General features: G+C 43.7%; 1 protein-coding gene across 3 annotated transcripts in view; it reads left to right on the top strand.

Annotated features, from left to right (window-relative positions):
* Positions 1-26031, top strand: part of LOC120980499 (protein cornichon homolog 2) — a 155894-nt gene that overhangs the window by 110279 nt on the left and 19584 nt on the right. For 2 of the 3 annotated variants that reach the window (XM_040409635.1, XM_040409634.1), the window contains exons 2-3: positions 18135-18203; positions 19339-19386. In XM_040409635.1, coding sequence (XP_040265569.1) covers positions 18135-18203; positions 19339-19386 — 117 coding nt within the window. The remainder of the gene's footprint in view (positions 1-18134; positions 18204-19338; positions 19387-26031) is intronic. The other variant, XM_040409636.1, reaches the window with a different exon arrangement.

The following is a 26031-nucleotide window of genomic DNA, read 5'->3' as shown; positions in this document are numbered from 1 at the left end:
CGAGTGCAAGAACCTGTTGTCAGCCTCGAGAGACCCCGTGGCCATTTTCCAGCTCGTTCATGCTGAGTTAGACAAGGGGTATCTCATCGGGCCATTCGAATACCCTCCCTTTGATTGTTGGAGGATTAACCCTGTTGGGGTAGTGACGGGGAAGTTCAGTAATAAAAAAAGATTGATTTACGACCTGTCAGCCCCACACTCATTACCCATACCTAGTCTTCATTCTCTAATCCCGTCAGAAGAATTCTCAATGAAATACACTTCTATCGATGAAGCCATTCAGGTCATACTGAGGTTGGGTTGGGGAGCTTGGCTGTCTAAAGCGGACATCACAGACGCCTTTAAGCTACTCCCAATCCAGCCGCAGTTGTGACAATGGCAGGGGATTAAGTGGTTAAACAAATATTACTTTGCCAATAAATTGACTTTTGGCTCTAAATCCAGCACATGGATTTTTGATCAGTTTGCCAGATCCCTACATTGGATCCTTCAAGACTTATTTGTTGTCGTTCACGTCATTCACTACTTGGATGACCTCCTCTTGATAGAACCTCCAGAACATACACCCCAGGACCTACAGGTATTACAGTTGGTGTTTGCAGACCTCAGGGTGCCTGTAGCCCCACACAAGGTGGAAGGGCTCGGTACTGCCATTACATTTCATGGTATTCGTCTGGATACTGGCAGTATGTAAGCTAGCCTTCCTCAAGACAAATTGCTCAGGGTCAAAGAAGCGGTACATAAGCTAGCCCGAGTTAGGGTCACTACTAAATCGGATCTTCAGTCCGTGCTTGGTATGCTCAACTTTGCCATGCGCATTATACCCTAAGGCAGGTCATTTATTTCCAGACTCTTGAAGTTGCTGCCACACGCTCACGATCAGGACAGTCCAGTAGTCTTGGATCAGGAAGCTATGGCAGATTTGGTAATGTGGGATGAATTCCTGTCACGATGGAATGGCATCTCGTTGGTTATCCCGACAGTTTCAAATAGCTCCCCAGTAGTCCACACGGATGCGTCATCTTCAGTAGGCTTTGCAGCTATCTTCGGCGCTCATTGGTTTGCCGACCGGTGGCCGCCGGAGATTGTGAGCTTGGAGGGTTTCTCCAGGTGTTCCCCATTGTTCTAGATATACCCCCTCGTGGGGGCAGCTTGGGTATGGGGATCACTATGGAGGAACCAGACAGTTCTTTTCTTGACTGACAACGAGGCACTAGTCGAGATTCTCTCAAAGGGTAGGTCAGCCTCCACACAGATTATGTCGATCGTCAGGAGACTGGTTTGGTTCTTGCTTCAATACAATTTTTTTATCAAGTGTGAACACATTAGGGGGCAAGTTAATGTAGCTTCGTATGCATTATCCAGGGGTAACTTGTCACTCTTTGTTCAGGTCTCTCCACAAGCAGACCGCGTACCATCACCAGTGCCCAGGCTCGACCAGCTAGTGATGGACTAACGGTTCATCTCGCCACCGCCAGGTCTCTTATGACTAAAGCCCTGTCCTGTAACACCCTGAGGATATAAGAAGGCATGGACCTCGTTCTGTAATTTTAAGAGAACCTATTCTTTGGCAGGGGTGGGCAACATTTCTTACCTACTGGCCTTTGCCGCATTTTGCCACTCTCAGCAGAAGCTGTCATTTAGCACTATTAAGTTGTACATGGCTGGGATTCAACATCATCTGTATCTACGGCATCCTAATCAACCCTCCTTGTTTTCAGCCCATCCAATTAGAATGCTACTGAAGGGTATCCAGAAGGGGTCCGCTGTGGCCCGCCCTACACGACAGCCATTTACAGGGTCAATGTTCAGATTGCTTTCAGATAAACTACGCAAAAACCCCTTCGGTAAGCTCACTTATTTATTGTTCAAAACAGCCATGTACCTAGCCTTCTACGGCTTTCTCAGACCAGGCGAGTTCACCTGCGCCACGACGTGCAAGAACTATCTGAGGAAGAATCAACTGTCATGGGATGGGTCATGCTACATTCTTACTTTAACGTCCACAAAGACGGCCCGAGCGGGTCAGCTCACAGAGGTTAGATACTTCCCCACTGGTAATAAATGGTGCCCAGTTATGGCATTGCAGGAATGGATGCGCTTTACCGAAGCAACCCCAGGGGATGCTCCTCTGCTAAGGCTGGGTTCTGCGCCTTTGAGTTGTCAGAACTTTCTCAAATTTATCCGCATATTATTGAGGAATGTTGGTGTCAGTCCCAGTTCCATCACAGGGCATTCCTTTCGCATTGGCGCGGCTTCCGCCGCCTCCAAGCACAACGTCCCGGTGCATGTTATCAAGAAGTTGTGCAGGTGGCAGTCGGCTTGTTATGCACGGTATATACCAAATCCGCAGTGTGAAATATTTAATGCTTTCAGGAATCTGGTCTTGTAATTTGTTAAGAAACACTATTGCCCTGAGCTATGTTTGTTATTTTTGGCCCCTTTAGCCTACCCTCCGTACAGCAGTCTCGGCATACCCCTACTGCTTAACAAAGTAGGTAGGTAAGTAGGTAGGCGTACTTATCTTAAGCTGACCCGAATACAAGTTATAGGCAAATGGCTATTTGCCGCATTTGTGTGAAGGGAGGCGGGGCTATACTGCTTATAAGCCGCAGCCTCCTCCTCACCTTACCGGCGGCTCGTTTCTGCCCCACCCTCCCAAGTCCCTTTTTTTCTAACTACTCAATGGGGTGGGCCCCTTTAGCCTACCCTCCGTACAGCAGTCTCGGCATACCCCTACTGCTTAGCAAAGTAGGTAGGTAAGTAGGTAGGCGTACTTATCTTAAGCCGACCCGAATACAAATGTACAGTAATATTCTGGTCCAGTCTAAAACTTACCTGATCATACAGTAGAAGTCGATCAGATTTGTTTTACAAGACTCATCCATCATAAATCAATTTTAATGCTGTGGTTGTTTTCTTATAGATTCTCCAGGATAGCATCTCTTAGACAACCTTCAAATATTTTACCCACAACAGAGGTTACACTTACTGGCCTATACTTTCTGAGCATCACATTTACTATGCAGTAGTCCTGTGGAACAGATCCTGTCATTATTGGCCTTCCAAATAGACATAAGGGTTTTCTATCACGTTACTTAATTCCTGAAGAACTTGGGCTCAAATCCATTCAGTGATTTGTCTAATTTAGTTTTTAAAGGGGTATTCCAATTGTTGAAAGTTATCCTCTATCCATGGGACAGGGGATAACAGGTTGGTGGGAGTCCTACCACCGAGAACCCAACCAATGAAAAGAACGGGTATCCCTTGGAGCCCACAAAATGAATGGAACGGCAGGTCAAGCATACCGCAGTGCCACTCCATTCATCTCTATGGGAGTTCTGAAGACAGCACAGTACAACGCTCGGCTACTTCCAGAACTCCCATAGAGATGAATGGAATGGCAATTCGAATTCCCGATCTGCCGCTCGGTTCATTTCAGAGCGCTCCAGAGGTACAGGGTATATCCATTCTCATGACCAATTAGGGTCCCAGCGGTAGGACCCCCATCAATCTAATAGTTATCCCCTAGCCTGTGGATAGTGGATAACTTTTAACAACTAGAATGCCCCTTTAAGGCTCACCATCACATCTTCCTGTGTTATTACACAGATAACATTTAATGTAGTTATCTAGACCCTAAAATGCCTCCCCATACGCCCGGGTCGCTCACAGAGGTTGTGCTTACTTGGCTTCCCGGCACCCTCGTCACTTCTGATGCCCGCACGGCCGTCGCTGCATCTCCCTGTCGTGCGGATGAAATCATCCAGCATTGGGGCGGGCAGCCAATAGCAGGCTGCGATGGAAATAGACCTCTCTAGCGTCACCCTCGATGCTAGGGAGGCTCATCCCTGTCGCGGCCTGCTGTTGGGTGCCCCCCCTCCGACGCTGGAAGTTTTCATCCGCGCGACAGGGAGAAGTTTACGGGAGGAAAGTATACAACCTCTGTGAGTGGCCCCGGTATATGGGGGGTGGGGCATTTTAGGTGTTTGATAACCCCTTTAATGGAGAATCTGCATGGTCATATGTCATTTCATTTGTCAATGGATTTTCTTGGGAAAAAAGAAGAAAGCATTTAAGATATTCCTCATCCTTCATTGCACCCAGATTATTTATGAGAGGGCACATAGAGGTTTTTCCTCTGTCCATATAAACCTATGAATTAAAAATCTGTGATGTAATGGTATTCGGAATATTGGTCCATAGGGATTTTATGTGCCACCTTAAGGGGTTTTTTATTCTAAGTATCAGCTGCCAGGAAACCCTTTTCAATAGTCTGTACATACGGCTTTGCATGTATGAGCCCTAATTGTGCAGGAGAGGTGAACTAAAAGCGATGTTTGCACGAGGTGGGTAAATGTGACTGTTAGAGATGAGCGAATTTCATGTTATGAAATTCATTCACGCTTCGTTTGGTGGTAAAAGCAGAATTGCGTTATGGATTCCCTTACCACAGACCATAACGCAATTCCACAGACTGAGAGGACTCCCCTGCATAACAGAAACGGGACAGATCAGTTTTGCAGCCCATAGACTTTGATTATGACGTAATGAATAACGGAATGCCTATAAAGGCATTCCGTTATGTATTCCGTCATAGAATTGTGTTATAGTCCGTGGTAACGGAATCCATAATGCAATTCTGCTTTTACCACTAAATGAAGCAAATTCGTTCATCTCTAGTGACAATGTATATTATAGACATAATGCATTACATAGTGGGTGAAATGTATTGACACCATACAGGGTGACCCTGCAGCTTATTCATTTACCTGCTGTCACATGCAGAACTTTCGCATATGAAACCAGAAGAAATGTGGAGAATCCAAAAATAAAGAAGCGTGCCTGCTTTTATACAGCATCATTATGTCGTGGCACCATAATGGGCAATCACCAAGGAAACACGAGCTGAAGTGTACAGTTCAGATTAACAGCTTTGCCTGTCACGTTCCACAAGTTCCTATTATCGTAACAGACTAAGGGTCCATTCACACATCCGTTGTTTCTTTCCTGATCTGTTCCGTTTTTTGCGGAACAGATCTGGACCAGATCTGGACCCATTCATTTTCAATGGGTCCTGAAAAAAAATCAGACATTGAGCGGTCCGATTTTTTCCAGGACCCATTGAAAATGAATGGATCCAGATCTGGTCCAGATCTGTTCCGCAAAAAACGGAACAGATCAGGAAAGAAACAACGGACGTGTGAATGGACCCTTAGTCTACTTTCACACTCGCGTTTTGGCTTTGCGTTTGTGAGATCCGTTCAGGGCTCTCACAAGTGGTCCAAAACGGATCAGTTTGCATTCTAATGCATTCTGAATGGAAAAGGATCCGCTCAGAATGCATCAATTCGGCTCCGTTCTGCCTCCATTCCGCTTTGGATACGGACACCAAAACGCTGCCTGCAGTGTTTTGGTGACTGTCTGATGAAACTGAGCCAAACGGATCCATCCTGGCACACAATGTAACTCAATGAGGACGGATCTGTTTTCACTGCCACAATAGAAAACGGATCCGTCCTCCATTGACTTTCAGTGGTGTTCAAGACGGATCCATCTTGGCTACTTGGCTATGTTAAAGATAATACAAACGGATCCGTTCAGAACGGATGCAGACGGTTGTATTATCTAAACAGATCCGTCTATGACGTATCCACACAAAAGGTGAGTGTGAAAGTAGCCTAAAAAATAAAGAGGCGCTGACATGTGGCGAGGCCAGTGCCATGACTGTACAGTGAGGAACAGAAGTATTTGAACACCCTGCGATTTTGCAAGTTCTCCCACTTAGAAATCATGGAGGGGTCTGAAATTCACATTGTAGGTGCATTCCCACTCTGACAGAATAAAAAAAAAAATTCAGGAGATCACATTGTATGATTTTTAAATGGGGTATCACTGATGATAAGAAAGGTGAGGAATGAGCCCAGAACTACAAGGGAGGAGCTCGTCAATGACATGAAGTGAGCTGAGACCACAGTTTCAAAGGTCACTAGAACACGACGCCGTCATGGTTTCAAATCATGCATTGCACGGAAGGTTCCCCTGCTCAAGTCATCACATGTCCAGGCCCCTCTGGTTTGCCAATGACCATCTGGATGATCCAGGGGAGACCTGGGAGAAAGTCATGTGGTTAGATGAGACTAAAGTAGAACTTTTTGTTCTAAACTTCACTCGTCGTGTTTGGAGGAAAAAGAAGGATGCATCCCAAGAATACCATCCTACTGTGAAGCATGGGGGTGGTAACATCATGCTTTGGGGGTGCTTTTCTGCGCAGGGGACAGGACGACTGCACTGTATTAAGGAGAGGATGAATGGGGCCATTTATTGTGAGATTTTGATAAACAACCTCCTTCCCTCAGTCAGAGCATTGAAGATGGGTCATGGCTGGGTCTTCCAACATGACAAGGACACGAACCACACAGCCAGGATAACCAAGGAGTGGCTCCGTATGAAGCATATCAAGGTTCTGGAGTGGCCTAGCCAGTCTCCAGACCTAAATTCAATAGAACATCTTTGGAGAGAGCTGAAACTCTGTGTTGCTCAACCGTCTCACAGATGCAGAGACGACTGTTGGCTGATCCTAGTAGTGGTTACCTGACCTGTCCTGAACCAAAAGTTGCTCTCCCGGATAGATTCTCAGGGGGGAGTGATAATTTTATTCGGTTCAGGGAAGTGTACAAATGGTACTTTAAGTTGCATCCACACTCATCTGGGGACGAGAGCCAGAGAGTGGGTGTGATTATTTTGTTGCTTAAAGGGGACATCCAGTCTTGGGCTTTTTCTCTGCCGACCGCATCACAGTCTCTCCGATCAGTAGATGCATTTTTCTGAGCTTTAGGTCTCATCTATGATGACCCGGACCGAACCTCCCCGGCCGATACTAAATTACGCGGCCTGCGTCAGGGAGAGCGTTCGGCGGAGATCTATTGTTCCAAATTTATGAGGTGGGCTATGGATACTGAGTGGAACGATCCAGCTCTCCGTAGCCAGTTTTGACAGGGATTATCTGAGAGGCTGAAGGATTTCATGAGAATCCTGAGTCTTTGGAAGCCGCTATGTCTTTGGCTGTACGTATTGATAGACGCCTAAGAGAGAGATCTAAGGGCCCGCTCTCTCAGGATGTTCTATTACATAACGTACCGTATTCCTTTGACTCTTTCGGTGAAGAGACTCCTGAGCTTATACCTGGGGATGAACCCATGCAATTAGGGGGAGTGACTCCCGGATCTGCTTGCAAAAGTAGTAGTCGCAAGCAGGGAGTATGTTTTTTCTGCGGTCAAAGGGGACATTTTGTCAATATATGTCAAAGCATTCAGCGGGAAAATGAGAAACAAAAAGGGGCATCTAAATCCCATCTGACTATCGGAGGTGTGAGTGGGGAGTCAAAGAATGTGCATTTGTCCTTTGCTGGTAGTACCCGATTTCTCCTGACTGCAGAGGTGGCGCTAGAGTAAAAAACGGTGGGAATTGAAGTATTTATTGACAGCGGAGCCGGGGTGAACCTGATTGGTGCCCAGTTTGTCCGCATGCACGGGTTATCACCAAGTACATTAAAAAAAGCCGTTCCTGTATTTGCTATTAATTCTGCCCCTCTTACTCAGAGGTGCTTGTCGCAAGTTTGCCATGATATCAGATTAAGAGTGGGTGCCTTTTATCAAGAAGTTATCTCGTGTTTTGTCTTGGAAGGTCTCCCTGCACCTATGGTTCTGGGTTTACTGTGGCTTACCAAGCATAATCCAACTATCGATTGGCAAGCTAGGCAGATTCTGGATTGGGGGGACTATTGCATTGATAATTGTCTCAATACTTCCTTTTCTGTGGTTACTACTGGCTGTACCCTCTTTTACATCCAAGTTTGCCGATGTGTTCTCTGATAGTGGATATCAGGATTTACCTTCCCATCGGGAATATGATTGCCCTGTCAATCTTATTCCCGGGGCTAAATTGCCTAAATCTAGGTTGTATAATCTTTCTGAACCTGAAAGGCAGGCCATGAGAGAATATATTGCCGAGAGTTTGAAGAAAGGGCTCATAAGACCTTCCAAGTCTCCAGTGGCTGCAGAGTTCTATTTTGTAAAAAAAAAAGATTGAGGTCTTCGGCCATGTCTGGATTTACGTGAACTCAATCAGATTACTATCCGTGATCCTTACCCTCTTCCTTTGATTCCCAATTTGTTTATAGTGCCAAGGTGTTCTCCAAGTTGGACTTAAGGGGGGCATATAATCTGGTTAGGATCAAGGAAGGGGATGAATGGAAGACGGCTTTTAATACTCCTGAGGGGCATTTTGAGAACCTGGTCATGCCTTTCGTGTTGACCAATGCCCTGGCGGTCTTCCAACATTTTGTGAATGACATCTTTCATCACCTGGTGGGGAGGTTTGTGATTGTGTATTTGGATGACATTCTTATTTATTCTCCTGACATGGAAACAGACCAGAATCATGTCAGACAGGTGTTACAGATTCTAAGGGATAACAAATTGTTTGCAAAATTAGAGAAATGTGTTTTTGCATTTCACGAGGTGCAGTTCTCGGGCTACCTGCTGTCCTCTTCGGGTTTTCGAATGGATCCTGAGAAAATCCGTGCTGTGTTGGACTGGGATCGACCCGAAAATCTGAACGCTCTTATGCGTTTTTTATGATTCACCAACTATTACCGAAAATTTATTAAGAATTATTCGACAATAGTAAAACCCTTAACGGACATGACTAAGAAAGGGACGGATTTCTCTGTATGGTCTGATTCGGCGTTGCAAGCCTTTTCTGCGATTAAGGAATGCTTCTCTTCTGCTCCCATATTGGTGCATCCAGATGTGTCACAACCGTTTATTGTGGAAGTGGACGCATCCGAGGTGGGGGTAGGAGCAGTTTTGTCACAGGGCCCATCACCTGGTAAATGGCGACCATGTGCATTTTTCTCGAAAAAACTATCCCCCCGCTGAGAAAAATTATGATGTGGGTAACAGAGAATTGTTAGCCATTAAATTGGCTTTTGAGGAATGGCGTCATTGGTTGTAAGGGACGATTCATCCGATCACGGTTTTCACTGATCACAAAAATCTGGCTTATGTGGCGTTGGCGAAACAACTGAACCTAAGACAAGCCAGATGGGCCCTGTTTTTTACCAGATTCAATTTCACTGTCACCTATCGTCCTAACAGCACGGATTTTCTCAGGATCCATTCGAAAACCCGAAGAGGACAGCAGGTAGCCCGAGAACTGCACCTCGTGAAATGCAAAAACACATTTCTCTAATTTTGCAAACAATTTATTATCCCTTAGAATCTGTAACACCTGTCTGACATGATTCTGGTCTGTCAAGGCGGATGCCTTGTCACGTAGTTTCCCTGGAGGTGGCTTTCCATCCTCAGTCGAACGGACAGACGGAGCGCAATAATCAGAGTCTGGAGACTTACTTGAGATGTTTTGTATCTGAGAACCAGGAGGAGTGGTCTTCCTTTTTGTCTTTGGCAGAGTTTGCCATAAACAATCGTAGTCAGGAGTCCACTGGTGAGTCGCCGTTTTTTGGGGTCTATTGATTTCACCCGCAGTTTGGCACATTTTCTGGTTCTAATACTTCTGGTATCCCTGAGGAAGAACGTTTTTCGTTATCATTGTCATCGATATGATGAAAAATTCTAAATACCGTATTTTTCGCTTTATAAGACGGGGGGGAAATGGCCGTGCGTCTTATAAAGCGGATACTTCGCTGGCCGCTATGCTGTACAGCGCGGCCAGCGAAGTATCAGTGTGGAGGGAGGAGGCGGGGACACTCATGGCGGGGCCCGGTGCAGTGACTCTACTCTAATAAACCGAGCCCCGCAGCTGTTAAGTACATTCAATCCGATCCATATCTTAATGTATACCGCACTGTTCTGTACTTACTATAGTACCGTATGTATAGCATTAAGACGGCGCAGACCGACAGCTCCCTCGGTCATGCGCCGCCTGCCGCAGCTCCCTCCTCATGTGCTGCCTGCCCCGCCTGCCTGTTCATTCATAAAGTGAGATAAGCAGGCAGGCGGCCAGGCGGCGCATGAGGAGGGAGCTGCGGCAGGCGGCGCATGACCGAGGGAGCTGCCGGTCTGCGCCATCTTAATGCTATACATTCGGTACTACAGTAAGTACAGAACAGTGCGGTATACATTAAGATATGGATCGGATTGAATGTACTTAACAGCTGCGGGGCCTGGTGTATTAGAGTAGAATCACTGCACCGGGCCCTGCCATGAGTGTCTCCGCCTCCTCCCTCCACACTGATGCATCTGATGGGGGATCTGTAGATGACACTTATGGGGATCTGTGGATGACATAAGTGTCATCCACAGAGTCCCATAAGGGTCATCCACAGATCCCCCATCAGTGTCATCCACAGATCCCCCATCAGTGTCATCCACAGATCCCCCATCAGTGTCATCCACAGATCCCCCCATAACAGTGCATCATCCATAGTTCCCCCGATAATAGTGCATCATCCACAGTTCCCCCCATAACAGTGCATCATCCACAGATCCCCCCATAACAGTGCGTCATCCACAGATCCCCCATAACAGTGCGTCATCCACAGATCCCCCCATAACAGTGCGTCATCCACAGATCCCCCATAACAGTGCGTCATCCACAGATCCCCCCATAACAGTGCATAATCCACAGATCCCCCCATAACAGTGCGTCATCCACAGATCCCCCATAACAGTGCATTATCCACAGATCCCAAATAATAGTGTCATCCACAGATCCCTCATAACAGTGCGGCATCCACAGACCACCATTAGTTCAAAATCTACCAAAAGCACACCTTTTGGTTAAAAATATTTTTTTCTTATTTTTCTCCTCAAAAACCTAGTTGCGTCTTATCATCAGGTGCATCTTGTAAAGCGAAAAATACGGTAATTTGAAAAATATGGGCAACAAATATAAATGTGTGGCTGACAGGAAACATATGAAAAAGAATAGCAGAGTTAAATTCAGGTGACATTTGCACATGTATAATGTCAGCCTGTTTAATAGTGAAAAGTGTGGTGACAGAAACCCTTTAAGGAAACCAAAAATTGGACATATCTGAGCTGGAGAGACAACTATGTAGTTACACACTATATTGTATAAGCATTAAAGCGGTTCCCCACAAATAACATTCACTACCTACTCAGGGACCTCATAGATCACTAGAATGGGAGTTCCATGTCCTCCACTGCTTCTCACTGCATGACTGCTGAGCTTGGATGTCTCCAGGGAAATACTTTAAATAAATGCAGAACATGTTAAAAATAACAAGTAATAACTATTCACCTCATTGATCTTCTGCCACTGCCATTCCAATGCTGCCTTGATCCCCGCTGCTCTCATTTCCTGGTCTCCGACTCAACACACAGGAAACGGCATGGACCGACCACCAACCAATCCCTGACCACAACACTGACCTCCCTCAGTCAGTGAACGGCTGAGTGGGCAGTCCAAACCATTTCCTGTGTATTGATCCTGGGACCAAGATGTAGAGCGCAACAGTGACTGCAGGAGCATTGAAGTGACAGCGCCGGCGGACAGGTGAGGTCAGTAATGAATAGTTTTTATTATAGAAAAAAAACTATTACCCCTGGAAAACTCTTTTAACATAGAGTAGAGAAGAAAAAAAAGCAGGTCATTACTTCCCAATTAATACATCAGACACATAAGCATGAGTCTGGTGCATTCTTTTCATAGCGTTAATCAAAAGAACTTGTAACCAACTAACCATGAAAATGCAGTATAATCTGCAGGCAGCATGTTATAGAGCGGGAGGAGCAGAGCAGACTGATGTATGGTTTTATGGAGAAAGATTCAGTAGAACTTGGATTTCATTCATTTCAATTGCCATTCATTCTGGGCTTTGCAGTCAAGGGAGCGGTCCTATCAGTGATTGACAGCTATAGAGGGAAGGCTGTCAATCACTGATAGGACCGCCTCCTTGACTTTAACCTCTTCTACCCCAGGCCTGTTTTCACCTTCCTGGCCAGGCCATTTTTTGCAAATCTGACATTTGTCACTTTATGTGGTAATAACTTTGGAACACTTTTACTTATCCAAGCCATTCTGAGATTGTTCTCTTGTGACTCATTGTATTTCACGAGTGGTAAATTTGAATCAATATATTTCACCTTTGTTTATTAAAACAAAAACCAAATTTACCAAAAATTTTGAAAAATTCTCAATTTTCTAAAATTAAATTTCTCTTCAGTCATCATTCTCCATATGTCTACTTTATGTTGGCATCATTTTGTAAATGTCCTTTAATATTTTTTAGGACGTTAGAAGGTTAGAATTTTAGAAGCAATTATCAAATTTTCAAGAAAATTTTCCAAACCATTTTTTAAGCACCAATTCAGTCATAAAGGGATTTTGAGGGGTTTACGTAATGGAAACTACCAATAAATAACCCCATTTTAGAAATTACACCCCTCAAATTGTTCAAAACTGATGTTACAAATATTGTTAACCCTTGAGGTGTTCCACAAAAACTAAAGGAAAATGGATTTGAAATTTCAACATTTTTTTTGCTGATTTTTTTAATCAATTTTGATAATTTTTTTCTTGCAACACAGCAAAGGTTAACAGCAAAATAATCCTCAATATGTATTACTCTGATTCTGAAGTTTAGAGAAATATCCAATATGTGGCGGTAAACTGCTGTCAGGGCACATGGAAGTGGTTAAAAGGAAAGGAGCACTATATGGCTGTGGGGGCACATGGCAGGACTCAGAAGGGAAGGAGTGCCATATGGCTTTTGCAGCGCAGATTTTGATGGATTGGTTTATGGGTGCCATTGGTTTCTATTTTTTGGGGGGATTGTCTTATGTGAGGGTTCATTTTTTCATTGGTACCATTTTGGGGTACATATGACTTTTTGATCACTCAATATTACGCATTTTGTGAGGTGAGGTGACAAAAAATAACTGTTCTTGCACAGTTTTTATTACTTATTTTTACAGCGTTTACCTGACAGGGTAGATCATGTGATATTTTTATAGAGCAGGTTGTTACGGACGCGACAATACCTAATATATATAAATAAATAAAAAAATTCTGTTAAGTTTTACACAATAAATGAATCTTTGAAAATAATAAAATCGATTGTCTTTGGTAGGTGCTAATTTTTTGCGGAATGAGATGACGGTTTGATTAGTACCATTTTGAGGTACATACAAATTTCATCGCTTGGTATTACACTTTTTGTGAGGCAAGGTGATCAAAAATGGCTGTTTTGGCACAGTTTTTATTTTGTTTTTGTTTTTTACAGTGTTCACCTGACGGGGTGAACCATGTGATATTTTTATAGAGCTGGTCAATATGGATGCGGCGATAACTAATCATGTCTATTTTTATTTTTCCCCTATTTTTTACAATTTTATATGACTTAATTATAATTATGGGAAAACGGCTTTGTTTTAAATGAAACTTTTATTTTTTTTATTATGTAAAACCCTTTTTTTTTTTACTTTTTTTTTTTTTGCCCCGCTGTGGGACTTGAACTTTTGGGGGTCTGATCCCCTCTACAATGCATTACAATAGATATGTATTGTAATGCATTGGCTGTCAGTGTATTACCAGTGTAATATACTGACAGCCTGCTTGCCTGTGAGACCCAGGGGGCTGGGTGTCACAGTCTTCCGTAAAAGGCAGCCCCGATGCCTGTGGAAGGCATTGAGCTACCTTTACAGCCATCAGGTCCCCATCACTGCAGTTTGGGGACCCGATGGGGATGGGGAAGGAGCCCCCTCCTTCTACTAACCCTGTACATGCCGCGGTCAGCATCGCTGGCATCAGTGTTTTCACCGATGCCGGCGTATACAGCAGGAGCTCGACTGTGAGTGACTGCCGGGCCCCTGCTGCTGATCAGCGCTGGAGCTTAAGTCACGTCCCGCAATGTTTGTTGGAAAGGGGTTAAAGGACATATGTCAGTAGATGTGTGCCTATTAAACTGGCAGCTGAAGGCATCTGTGTTGGTCCCATGTTCATATGTGCCTGCATTACTGAGAAAAATGATGTTTTAATATATGCAAGCGAGCCTCTAGGAGCAACACCTAGAGGCCCTGCTCTCTCTGCAACTGCCGCTCCCTCTGCACTTTTATTAAATGGACCAAGTTTGATGATATTTTCACTGCCTGGTCCTGTCCACCAAGTGCCGAGGGTAAAGAAGTTGCAGAGAGAGCTGAGCCATTGCTCCTAGAGGCTCATTTGCATACAGATGTAGCCGAGCTAAAATGGACTCTGATAAACGTGTCACAATGTTATTTTGTGACAAAATCCATTGGAAAAGTCAATTAACATTTTCTTGCCATTGTTTACTTAACACTTTAACTTTGAAGTTTAGCTTGATGTCTAATGTCATTTTTCTCAGCAGTACAGGCACATATGGACACGGGACCAACACAGACGCCAGCGTCATAGGTACAAACCTGCTGACAGATGTCATTTGAAGATCAGAATGAGCAGGAATTTAAATGAATGAAATTCAGGTTATACTGAATCTTTTCTCTGAATCCTGTCCATCAATCTGCTCAGCTCCTTCTGCTGTATGACATGCGGCCTTCAGCTCAGGCACTATGTTCAATGTGACAGGTTCCCTTTAAACAAACGGCACAGTGCTTGCTTGCGTCAGGCTTCATTCACATCAATGATAAATGAAGTTCCAGCACTGCAAAGTAATTGTTGTGTCGCTTGTCTCTGTATTCGTGGTAGCAAAATGACATCATGTGGATCAAAACCTCACACCATAACTATGACTAAGGACTAAGTGTCTGAAATGCGTCAACTGGCGTCGACACCAGTTGACGCGTTTCAGACACTTAGTCCTTAGTCATAGTTATGGTGTGAGGTTTTGATCCACATGATGTCATTTTGCTACCACGAATACAGAGACAAGCGACACAACAATTACTTTGCAGTGCTGGAACTTCATTTATCATTGTTTTGCTACCAAAGGACTTACTTACCTTTTCCGTGCACCAGGGGCTGATTAAATCTACTAAAGGTGCGCTGGAATTTTTTTTTTTTAATCAGATCATTTTTATTAAAGGTTTTACATACAGCCAATTGTTCAGATAAACCATACATTATATGACACTAGGATATCAATACAGTAAAATCAATCATACTTTATCCAAATCAGCACGTCAATAACACTGCATCAAATAAGTGCGCTGGAATTTTACTATTGTCGTTCATTCACATCACCGTTCAGCCTTTCCGTTCTCCTGCTCCGCTAACGGAGAAGGCACATAACTGAGCCAAACGGAGCCTAAGGACCCCATAGACTATAATGGGGTCCGTTAGGTTTCCGCTCAGAAGAAAGTTTTGGAGCGGAGACAAAAGTTGTGCATGCAGGACTTTTGTCTCCGCTTCAAAATCATCTTCTGAGTGAAAACATAACGGACCCCATTATAGTCTATGGGGTCTTTAGGGATCCGTTTGGCTCCGTTATGTGACGAATCCGTCCTTTACGTTCGTCACTGTTCAGAACGGAAAGACTGAACAGTGATGTGAACGAAGCCTTATTTGTCTTCATAACCCTTGGATTTATATTCTGCTCATCTGAAATTGTAACTGTCGTTTCAGGTGATTTTTCAGGATAAGCTGCTGTCTGTGTATATGAGGAATAGCATTATATCTGGCCATTATATGACTTGTATCTGGCATTTCTCCCCTTTGCAGTCTCTATCTCCGCTTCCTTTCCGTTTTTTTTGCAGACCATATGTGGAACCATTCACTTCAATGGGTCCACAAAAACAACGGAAGGTACTCTGTGTGCATTCCGTTTCCGTGTTTACGTTCCGCAAAAAAGTAGTTCATGTCCTATTATTGTCCGCAAATCACGGTCCGAGGCCCCATTCAAGTCAAAGGGTCCACAAACAATACGGAACACACACGGGACACATCCATATGTCATCCGTATTTCATCCGTATTTTGCGGATCCATACTGTAGAAATGCTATGCCCAGTCCATATTGCTCATGTGTTTGGTGATTAATAAGTTACTGTTTCCGTTCTGCAAAAAACGGATCGCATACAGAAACCATACGCATATGTTTTGTGGAATAACGGAACGGAAGAGGACTTAAATCAGAGAAAAAAAAACCTCAGATACGGAACAACAGATCCGTGAAAAACGGACCGCAAAACAACAACGGTCGTGTGCATGAGCCCTTAGGGTGAATAGGATAAGGGATCAAAGGATCCCAGGTTCTAGCCCCCTAAGGAGGCTAATAGGTATTAAATAAAAAGTGAAAAAAAGTTTTAAAAAAATTAACATTTAAATAATCCTCTTTCCCAATTTTACATATAAAAATATATTAACAATAAAAAATAAACATATCAGGTATCCCCGCATCTGAAAATGTCGGAACTATGAATATATTTTTACAAAATTTCTGTGTGGTGAACACTGTAACAGAAAAAATGAAAAGCACATGATTCGTCATTTTTTAGTCACCTTTTCCGCCCCCAAAAATTGAATAACAGTGATCGAAAAGTCATACGTACCACAAATATAGTAGCTATACTATTCAGACAGAGAACATGGTGCCCTCCCCTAGACATTGCAGCAAGGTGTGCTGCCTTTTCTACTCGTTAAGGTCGGAGACTGGCCGTTCACTGAGGCAGGACGTTGGTTGGTATGGCCTCGGTGGTCACACTAGAAACTTTTCTCAGCAGGTCCACCTGCAAGAACCACGGGTCCCGTCCTCACCTCACTACAGTGGTGCTGGCAGCTGGAATGAGATACGCCCCTGCAGAGCCAGAGTCCCCGCATGGTGCTGCTGAAATTCAGCTGGCCAATAAGCAGAGCCAGCTTTAGAGCATCTCCCTGCTTATTAGCCAGCCGTATCTGGCTTAGTATTCATTCACACGACCGGATCCCTTTGGGGGTCTGTAACTCATTGATACCAGTCATGTTCGTGCCGCACTTTCCCGTTCCGCAAGTCCCGTACTATTGTAAAAATGCCTATTCTTGTCTGCAAAACGGATAAGAATAGGACTTGTTCTCTGTATTTTGCAGAATGGTAGAACATACATATGGATGTGGACCGCACATGGAGTGCTGCCCGCATTTTTTGCAGCCCCATTGAAATGAATGGGTCTGCATCCAGTACTCAAAAAATGCAGATTGGATGTGGACCAAAAATATGGTCGTGTGCATGAGGCCTTACAGACAGGGAGCCAGTAGGAAGTACAGGCTTCAATATACAATAATTTCATCCACTACCGCTGTGTAAAGCGGCTTCTAAGACTAGGCCGGGCCCCCCGAATCTCACAGGTCATAGCGACTGTGTGGTCTGCATCCATTGGTTGTATGCCTCTGCTTCTTTTATGTTTATCTGTTGCCTTTTGGACTCTGCTGTCACACTTTGCTACCATTTACGCTTCATATGTAGAATCCAAGAGACATGGATCTGAGCTCAAAATGATGTCAATGCCATACCGTGCCATAGTTGGTGTAGGTTCACCTTTGCTATACATACACCTTCAATATCGGATTTACTCACTTTATTTAGTATTCTGGTGATGAGAGGGAGGGTCCCTGTCTACCCCACCCTTGGCTTGACAAGCTTACGGCATATTTACCCAGATAGCAAATCCCCCCTTACACCAGTATTTATAAAAACTAAGGGGCGCATTTTTTTAAGTCTGACGTTTTAGACACAGGTCTTAATAAGGCCCTGTGCTGGCGGTGGATCCGCCAAAGTTATGTAGAGACACCGGCCTCTTCATTACTTCGGAGCATCCACCGCCGCTTCTAAATGTAAGACAGCTTCCTAGCTGTCTTACATTTAGACCATGGAAAATGGTAAATTCCCTGCCCACTTTTTTAGACCTGGAATGAGTGGGGAGAAGTCGCAAAGGTTCTACGCCAGAAATACGCCTAATATAGGAACATAACTGCGGTTCCCGCACAGTATACCCTGTATGTAATATCACAGACATAAGACTGTTTGCCAGCTGAGATTTCTGTATAAATTACCTTTCCTGACCAGGCTTTCTTATATGTATTCCTTCCACGTGTCTTGCAGTAGGATCTTCTCTGGTAGCTTCCTTTACTCCTGCACCTGCTGTGCTTTTTTTCTAATATGCCTCTTTTGCTTTTTCTCTCTCTCTCTTTGCAGATTATTGCGTTTGATGAACTTCGAACAGATTTTAAGGTTCCTATTGAACAAGGAAACCCATCCCGAGCAGTAAGTGACTCTGATGTCACCTTGGATATATGTAATGTCCCTGCTTTTGATTTGCAGAGCATTCTCATGAACAGCTGTGGTGCTGGGCAGGGGACCCATGTGTCTCATAATGTCACTAACCTCTGCATGTCATGTTTCCTTCTACTTCCCCATAAAGTACGGGCTGGGTCCGGTGAGTGAGCACCGGCTGAGTATAGGCCTAAAGGGGGTGAAAGGATTAAGATTTGAGGGAGTGGAGTATTTTAGAGCATAGAGTCTGAAGGTTTAGATGGAAGTGAGGGAGGAATGCGAGGACCGGTAGTGCCTTACCTTATTGTAGGTAGGTGAACTCTGAGGAGGGATTACAAGGCAGAGGTTTACCACGTGGAGCAGTGTCCCACTTACCGACCCTTTCTTCCTTTATTTTTCAGGGTAGAGCTGTCATTGTAGCAGGCAGGAATGGGGTATTTGAAGGAAATACATTAGTGGGATATGGGGCACATCCCAGATATGAAAGGCCATCAGGTTATACATTTAGATGGTAAATTACTGGGACATTGAGCTGGAGGTGCCGATGTTGCATGTTAAAGCCGTTTTCCAGGGGAAGAGCATTTCTTTAATAGGTCATCGGTTAAAAATGAAATCTAAGTGTTAATCACTTCAACGATCCTCGATCACTGCTGTCCTAATATTCCCACTATTGGTCCTGGCTCCACAGGAAATAGCTGGAAATGAACACTTAGCCAATCACTGTCTGCAGCAGCGACCCCAGAGAGGGCACACTGAGGTAATGCTTAGTTTCATTTTTAACCCATTCATTGGAAAATCCCTTTAAATTATGGAGGACCTTCAAGGACTTCCTCTTACTGTGCTATATATGTGTTATATATAGTTACGTTATATTTTGTGAAAAAAAGAGGCTGCTGTAGTCAGTTCATCGAAGACGCAACGCACGTGTCTTTATCGGGGAAAGTTTGTCATGGGTGGGAAATGGTGGTCTAGTGGTCTGATGGTAGTCAGACATTCCCAAGTCATGCACCTCTCTTTATCTGCTCTTCTTTTCTGTTGCTCCATCCGTGTCATAACTCTTCTTCACACTTAAACCTGTCCTCTGTTTTTTCATTCTCTCTTTCTACATCGCTTAACGTTTCTGCAGAGAGAAAGGGTTAAGAACGTGGAACGGATTTGCTGCTTGCTCAGAAAGGTCAGCAATGTGTTTTATTGTTCTGTGTGTTGTATGAAGGGGTTGTCCAGGGGTTTTTAAGTGACGGCAGTCATCACTAGCTGATCGGCAGGAGTCCACACCCCGCATCCCCGCCGATCAGCTGGTCGGTGTATCTCCGTCCATGGAAGCCGAGCCGTAGCTTCACAGCACTGTCGACATTGTAGTGGCGGGAGCTCTCTGCTACATCGCTGCTCCCATTGACTTCAAGGATTAAAAGGTTAGGGTACTTTCACACTTGCGTTAAACTTTTCCAGTATTGAGTTCCGTCCTAGCGGCTCAATACCGGAAAAAACTGATCAGTTTTATCCTAATGCATTCTGAATGGAGAGCAATCCGTTCAGTATGTATCAGGATGTCTTCAGTTCAGTCACTGTACGGTCTTTGGAAGGAGAAAATACCGCAGCATGCTGCGGTATTTTCTCTGTCACAAATTCCGGAACACTTGCCGGAATGCCGGCATTATTTTCATTGAAATGCATTAATGCTGGATCCGGCCCCAAGTGTTCCAGAAAAACAGATCCGGTTTTGCGGTCTGCGCATGGCCTTTAAAAATGTGAAAAAGATAAATACCGGATCCGTTTTTCCAGAGAGACGGATCCCGTATTGCAATGCATTTGTGAGATGGATCCGGATCCGTCTACAAATGGTATCTGTTTGCATACAGATTGCCGGATCCGTCAGGCTGTTCTAGCGACGGAATCCAACAACGCAAGTGTGAAAGTACCCTAAGGTCTAAAAATATACTGCACTTTAAGACATAAGTGACAGACCTCTTAAATCAATGTGTCTGCCACTACTTTCGGCTGCCCGCAGAGAGGGCACACAATGAATCTGTTCCTGAGTGTGCGGTAAGCTGGAAGCCACTTCTCTGCAACAAGATATTTCAAGATAATAATCAGCACATTTCGAGACCTATTTAGATAAAAAGTGGTTGTATAATAAAAAAAAAGTAAACTTTTTGTCCAGAAACAGTGCCATGCCTATCCTTAGACGTGTTGGTATTGCAGGGAAGTCCATTCCACTGGAAAGTAGATGAACTGAGAGTTCAGAATGAGTTTTACACTTTCTGGTAAAAAAGTAGAGTTGTTTTTCTAAAAAGTATACATTTTTCTTTAGAATATGACATGGGGATGAAAGTATTACTAAATATAACAGTAATCTCCTTTTCTTCTCTACCGTATGGCAGAGCATTGTATGTTTCTTTTTCTTAATGCTCCCATTTTTAAGCTTACTTGTATAGATCTATACATTTACTGCGCTCCTTTATGTGAGTTAGGCCTCATGCACATGGCTGTTGCCCGGCCGTGCCGGTATTGCGCCCCGCAAACAGTGGGTCCGCAATATACTGGCATCGATCTTGTGTACACCGTATCGTGTATGTGGACCCATTCACATAAATCTGGAAGGAGCGGCACGTAACGGAGGCACGGAACCCCACGGAAGCACAATTTTTTTGCTGTGCGTCTTGGACCCATTCAAGTTGAATGGGTCTGGATCCATTTGCGGCTACAGCTGGCACATGTGTGCATGAGGCCTTATAGACATACATACCAGGTATGGCGGCTGATACTGTTTCTATTTAGTTTTTTTTAAATAACCCTTATATTGCTATCTGTTTGCTGAAGACAACTAAAGATGTGAAAAGTTATGAAAACTTTGATTAGGCTGCTTTGCTGAATTTCACAAAGAAATTTGCTTTGTGACAAATTACTTAGTCACGAAGCGCATTTCTTTGTAAGTAGCGGGCCCAAAGACGGGGAAAGACGATTGCGCTGCCCTCCCGTCATTAAACCCCTCATATGCTGCATTCATTGCTGATCACGACATCTGATGTAAAAATGGACGCCTTCCAGGAGTTAAAAAATATATATACTCACCTCATCCGTGTAAGCGCGAAGAGGCAGCCATGGCCATCTTGATGGAAGCTCTCGCGTGGTGCATGATGACATCCTCACGCTTGGCCGGCATGTTGATGTCATATATCACAGCGCACAAGATTTTGCGCAAAATCTTCAATCAAGATGACTGTGGCAGCCTCTTGGCGCTCAAATGTATGAGTTGAGTATGTTTTACTCTTTTTACGCCATTTCAGGGAAAATTGATTTGTTGCCACGAAGCACAAGGAAATTTGGCTTTGCGGCGAATGGAATTTTCCCTGAAATTCGGATCGAAGTCCACTTCGGATATTTCGATTTGCTCAACACTAAGGACAACTGCAGTCTAGAAATGGCTTCAGACTTTAGAGAGCTTTCACTTACAGGGAACCTGTCAGAAAGACCATGCTACCCTTACCAGAGGCGGCAAAGATTAACTGAAGGCACCCTGATCCTATTGGACTGTGTTGTACGTTAACATAGTTTTAACAATAGCTCCTAGCCAGTGTTACTCAGGGAGAGGTGTCTGGTCTACCTTCTGCTTCCCTCTGGCCGGCTCACTATCATTGACCAGTCTCTCCCTATAGAAAAAATAGGGGAAGACCTGTCAATCATACTGAAGATGGGGCATGCGACTGGAGGGGAACTTTCTCTATAATGCCATAGATCTTGAGACTGAAATATAGTTCAGTAGATTTGGAGTAGAAGTAGGATATCTTTATATTAAATGTCTGAATGATAATGTATTATATTTGTATTAAGAGATATTTAAGTATTTCATGATATATGTGGAAAGGTAAGGATGGACACATATTTATCTTGCTAAAATTTAACAAGTCAATAGATTTTATCATAATATGTAATGCTATGCTAGACACTATAGAAACTGTTAAAGAGAAGTCAACCGGTCTCTTTAGGTTATGACTTCTACATGAAGTCCTATCACAGCTGAACTGGGGAGCAAAACTGAATCCACTAATCCAAGTTGTCAGAGCCTCAGGGAGATACGCCATATAACCTCTCTTTTTACCCTGCTAAATGACAGAAAAGAGGAGGGAGACATGCATAAAGCTATTTTGTAGCATTGAAATGAGCACTTCAGGAGGATAGTATTGTACCCCTGAGTGCCTACAGGTGTTTGTCTAACTGACTAGTGCAGGGATGCTCAACTTGCAGCCCTTCAGCTGTTGCAAAACTACAACTCCCAGCATGTCCTAATAGCTGTAGGCTGTCCAGGCATGCTGGGAATTGTAGTTTTGAAACAGCTGGAGGGCCACAGGTTGGGCATCCCTGTGTATTTGAATGCATTGGTCATTTTTCACTTTCAAAGACATGAATTGATGGTTTTTGGATGGAATTTAATTTAGTATGTTACAAACAGTTCCATTCACCTCTATGGCAAATCAATATACCATTTTTTTTTCCATTTTTGCTGTAAGAGGTACTCTTAGGAGATGGATCTGAAATCTGTTATAGTTCAAGAGAAATTTTCACGTAAAAACATTCTTCTATATTTGGCTAAAAACCACAGTTCTATAAACATTGTACCCGAAGTCAATCACACATTTTAGTTGTTTTCAGGAAACAAATATCAAGGCGAGTGTGTATTTACACAACCTTATTTCTCATCAGCATGCTATGCCACATACATGATGAATCACCCAACAAACAAGCATTTTGCTCAGTCGTTGGCTGGGTGATCAGTGTTACTTTTACATGGAAGGAGTGTTAGTAGGCCCATATGGTAGGGTTTCAAGGTGAGGTTCACATGGTGAAGATTTTGTTCCGGTTTTCCATGTGCCTTTTTGTTTAGCCTGAACTAGCATTGGATAAAAAAAAGTAAGATGTTTAAATCAATTAACAGTACTTCAAAAAGTCTAGATGTAGCCCCAGCCTTAGGATACAGCCACACGTTCGCATTTTTATGTACTTTTTGGAGCCAAAACCAGGAGTGGATTCAAAAAAGAGAAGTAGTAGTATCTGTCTTCAATACTTACTCTCCTTTTATGGTCCATACTTAATTTTAGCTAAAAAAACAAGCAAACGTGTGGCCATACCAATAATCTTTGCCATGGGTCAGTCTTGCACAAGTAGCTTTCTACAACATTTTCATTAACTATGATTATGTCTAAAATAGATTTAATTGTAACTCCTATGAAAGAGACTGATGTGAGTGAATGAAATGTGTCTTCGTTAATTAGGAGAAACATCTCTGCCTTTGGAGATTGAGCAGAGACACTCATTGCGGCGACCACACATGGGCAAAACCCTGCCTACATTCAGTGGCAGCTCGATTTTTACAGCTAAAACTGAGGTGCTATCTTCAAATTGGCCTTTGTCCACTGCATGTTTTAGCTGCACACAGGTGCTACAATGTGTCTCGGCCCATATTGTTTTAGGCTAGGGCAACATGGCAACTTTTGGTGCCCCTCTAAAATAATGCTATCACTGCAACCACAATGTATTTTCAGTGTTTCTTTATAAGATGGAAATGTGCTGTTGCTGTGTAGCCATAGCCTTAGGCCGAATGCACACGGCCGTGTTCCGTGGCCGTGAGCAGTCCGTGGTATGCCGGGCTGGATTCCTGCTGACAGCAGGAGCGCACGGCGTCACTGGTTGCTATGACGCCGTGCGTTTCATGCCCCCCTGCACTACAGTAATACACTCGTGTAGTGCAGCGGCGGCATGAAGCGCACGGCGTCATATCAACCAATGACGCCGTGCGCTCCTGCTGTCAGCAGGAATCCAGCCCGGCATACCACGGACCGCTCACGGCCGCGGAACACGGCCGTGTGCATCCGGCCTTATACTGAAGTCCACAGGGGCAAGGTACCCTCAAGCATGAGACATAAACATTCTGCATGATGGAGAAAAGTGACTGATCCAAAAATGCCACAAAAAATGCATATTTTCCAATCATCTACAAACACACACCTGACCGCTACCTTGTTAATAATCGTTAAAAATGGTTGCCAGTGGTGCCATTAAACCTGCCTATTTTGTGTGAATATATTCTTAGGGAATATATTATATATATATATATATATATATATATATATACAGTTGCAATAAAAAGTATGTGAACCCTTTGGAATGATATGGATTTCTGCACAAATTGGTCATAAAATGTGATCTGATCTTCATCTAAGTCACAACAATAGACAATCACAGTCTGCTTAAACTAATAACACACAAAGAATTAAATGTTACCATGTTTTTATTGAACACACCATGTAAATATTCACAGTGCAGGTGGAAAAAGTATGTGAACCCCTTGACTAATGACATCTCCAAGAGCTAATTGGAGTGAGGTGTCAGCCAACTGGAGTCCAATCAATGAGATGAGATTGGAGGTGTTGGTTACAGCTGCCCTGCCCTATAAAAAACACACACCAGTTCTGGGTTTGCTTTTATCAAGAAGCATTGCCTGATGTGAATGATGCCTCGCACAAAAGAGCTCTCAGAATACCTACGATTAAGAATTGTTGACTTGCATAAAACTGGAAAGGGTTATAACAGTATCTCCAAAAGCCTTGCTGTTCATCAGTCCACGGTAAGACAAATTGTCTATAAATGGAGAAAGTTCAGCACTGCTGCTACTCTCCCTAGGAGTGGCCGTCCTGTAAAGATGACTGCAAGAGCACAGCGCAGACTGCTCAATGAGGTGAAGAAGAATCCTAGAGTGTCAGCTAAAGACTTACAAAAGTCCCTGGCATATGCTAACATCCCTGTTAGCGAATCTACGATACGTAAAACACTAAACAAGAATGGATTTCATGGGAGGATACCACAGAGGAAGCCACTGCTGTCCAAAAAAAACATTGCTGCACGTTTACAGTTTGCACAAGAGCACCTGGATGTTCCACAGCAGTACTGGCAAAATATTCTGTGGACAGATGAAACCAAAGTTGAGTTGTTTGGAAGAAACACACAACACAATGGGCCAGATTTATCATTAGCTCAGGTCAGAATAATGGAGTGAAAAATTCCCCCAAAAAGTCCCAAACGCTGAAAATGCGCACAAATTTGCGACTTTTTTCTGCTCTGCACTATGCTCGCCAGTTTTCTGAAAGTGGGCGTGTTTTCTTATGTAAATGAATCTCTAGACAGATTTACTATTGGGACTATTTAAAAAGTCGCAATTTCACTCCAGTGAGGACCATGCTTATCTTATGAGACTTTTTAATAGAACATGCGACTTTTTCATAAAAACGTGCGACTTTTTCGTAAAGCTGTGCGACTTTTTTAAAGCTGCTTACTGACGGATAAACTGCTACCGTCAAACCACATTTATTACAGTCTTAAAGGGCCGATCATAAATCTGACTTGGCTAAAACTGACTTTAGCCATATGTTAAAGTGGAGTGAGCTGTCAGAGTCATGATAAATCTGGCCCTATGTGTGGAGAAAAAGAGGCACAGCACACCAACATCAAAACCTCATCCCAACTGTGAAGTATGGTGGTGGGGGCATCATGGTTTGGGGCTGCTTTACTGCGTCAGGGCCTGGACGGATTGCTATCATCAAAAGAAAAATGAATTCCCAAGTTTATCAAGATATTTTGCAGGAGAACTTAAGGCCATCTGTCCACCAGCTGAAGCTCAACAGAAGATGTGTGTTGCAACAGGACAACGACCCAAAGCATAGAAGTAAATCAACTACAGAATGGCTTAAACAGAAGAAAATACGCCTTCTAAAGTGGCCCAGTCAGAGTCCTGACCTTAACCCAATTGAGATGCTGTGGAATGACC

Source organism: Bufo bufo, chromosome 10, assembly GCF_905171765.1.
Source record: "Bufo bufo chromosome 10, aBufBuf1.1, whole genome shotgun sequence".
Classification (NCBI taxonomy): Eukaryota; Metazoa; Chordata; class Amphibia; order Anura; family Bufonidae; genus Bufo; species Bufo bufo.
Note: the sequence above shows the minus strand (reverse complement) of the source record. Positions and strands in the feature narration are given on the sequence as shown.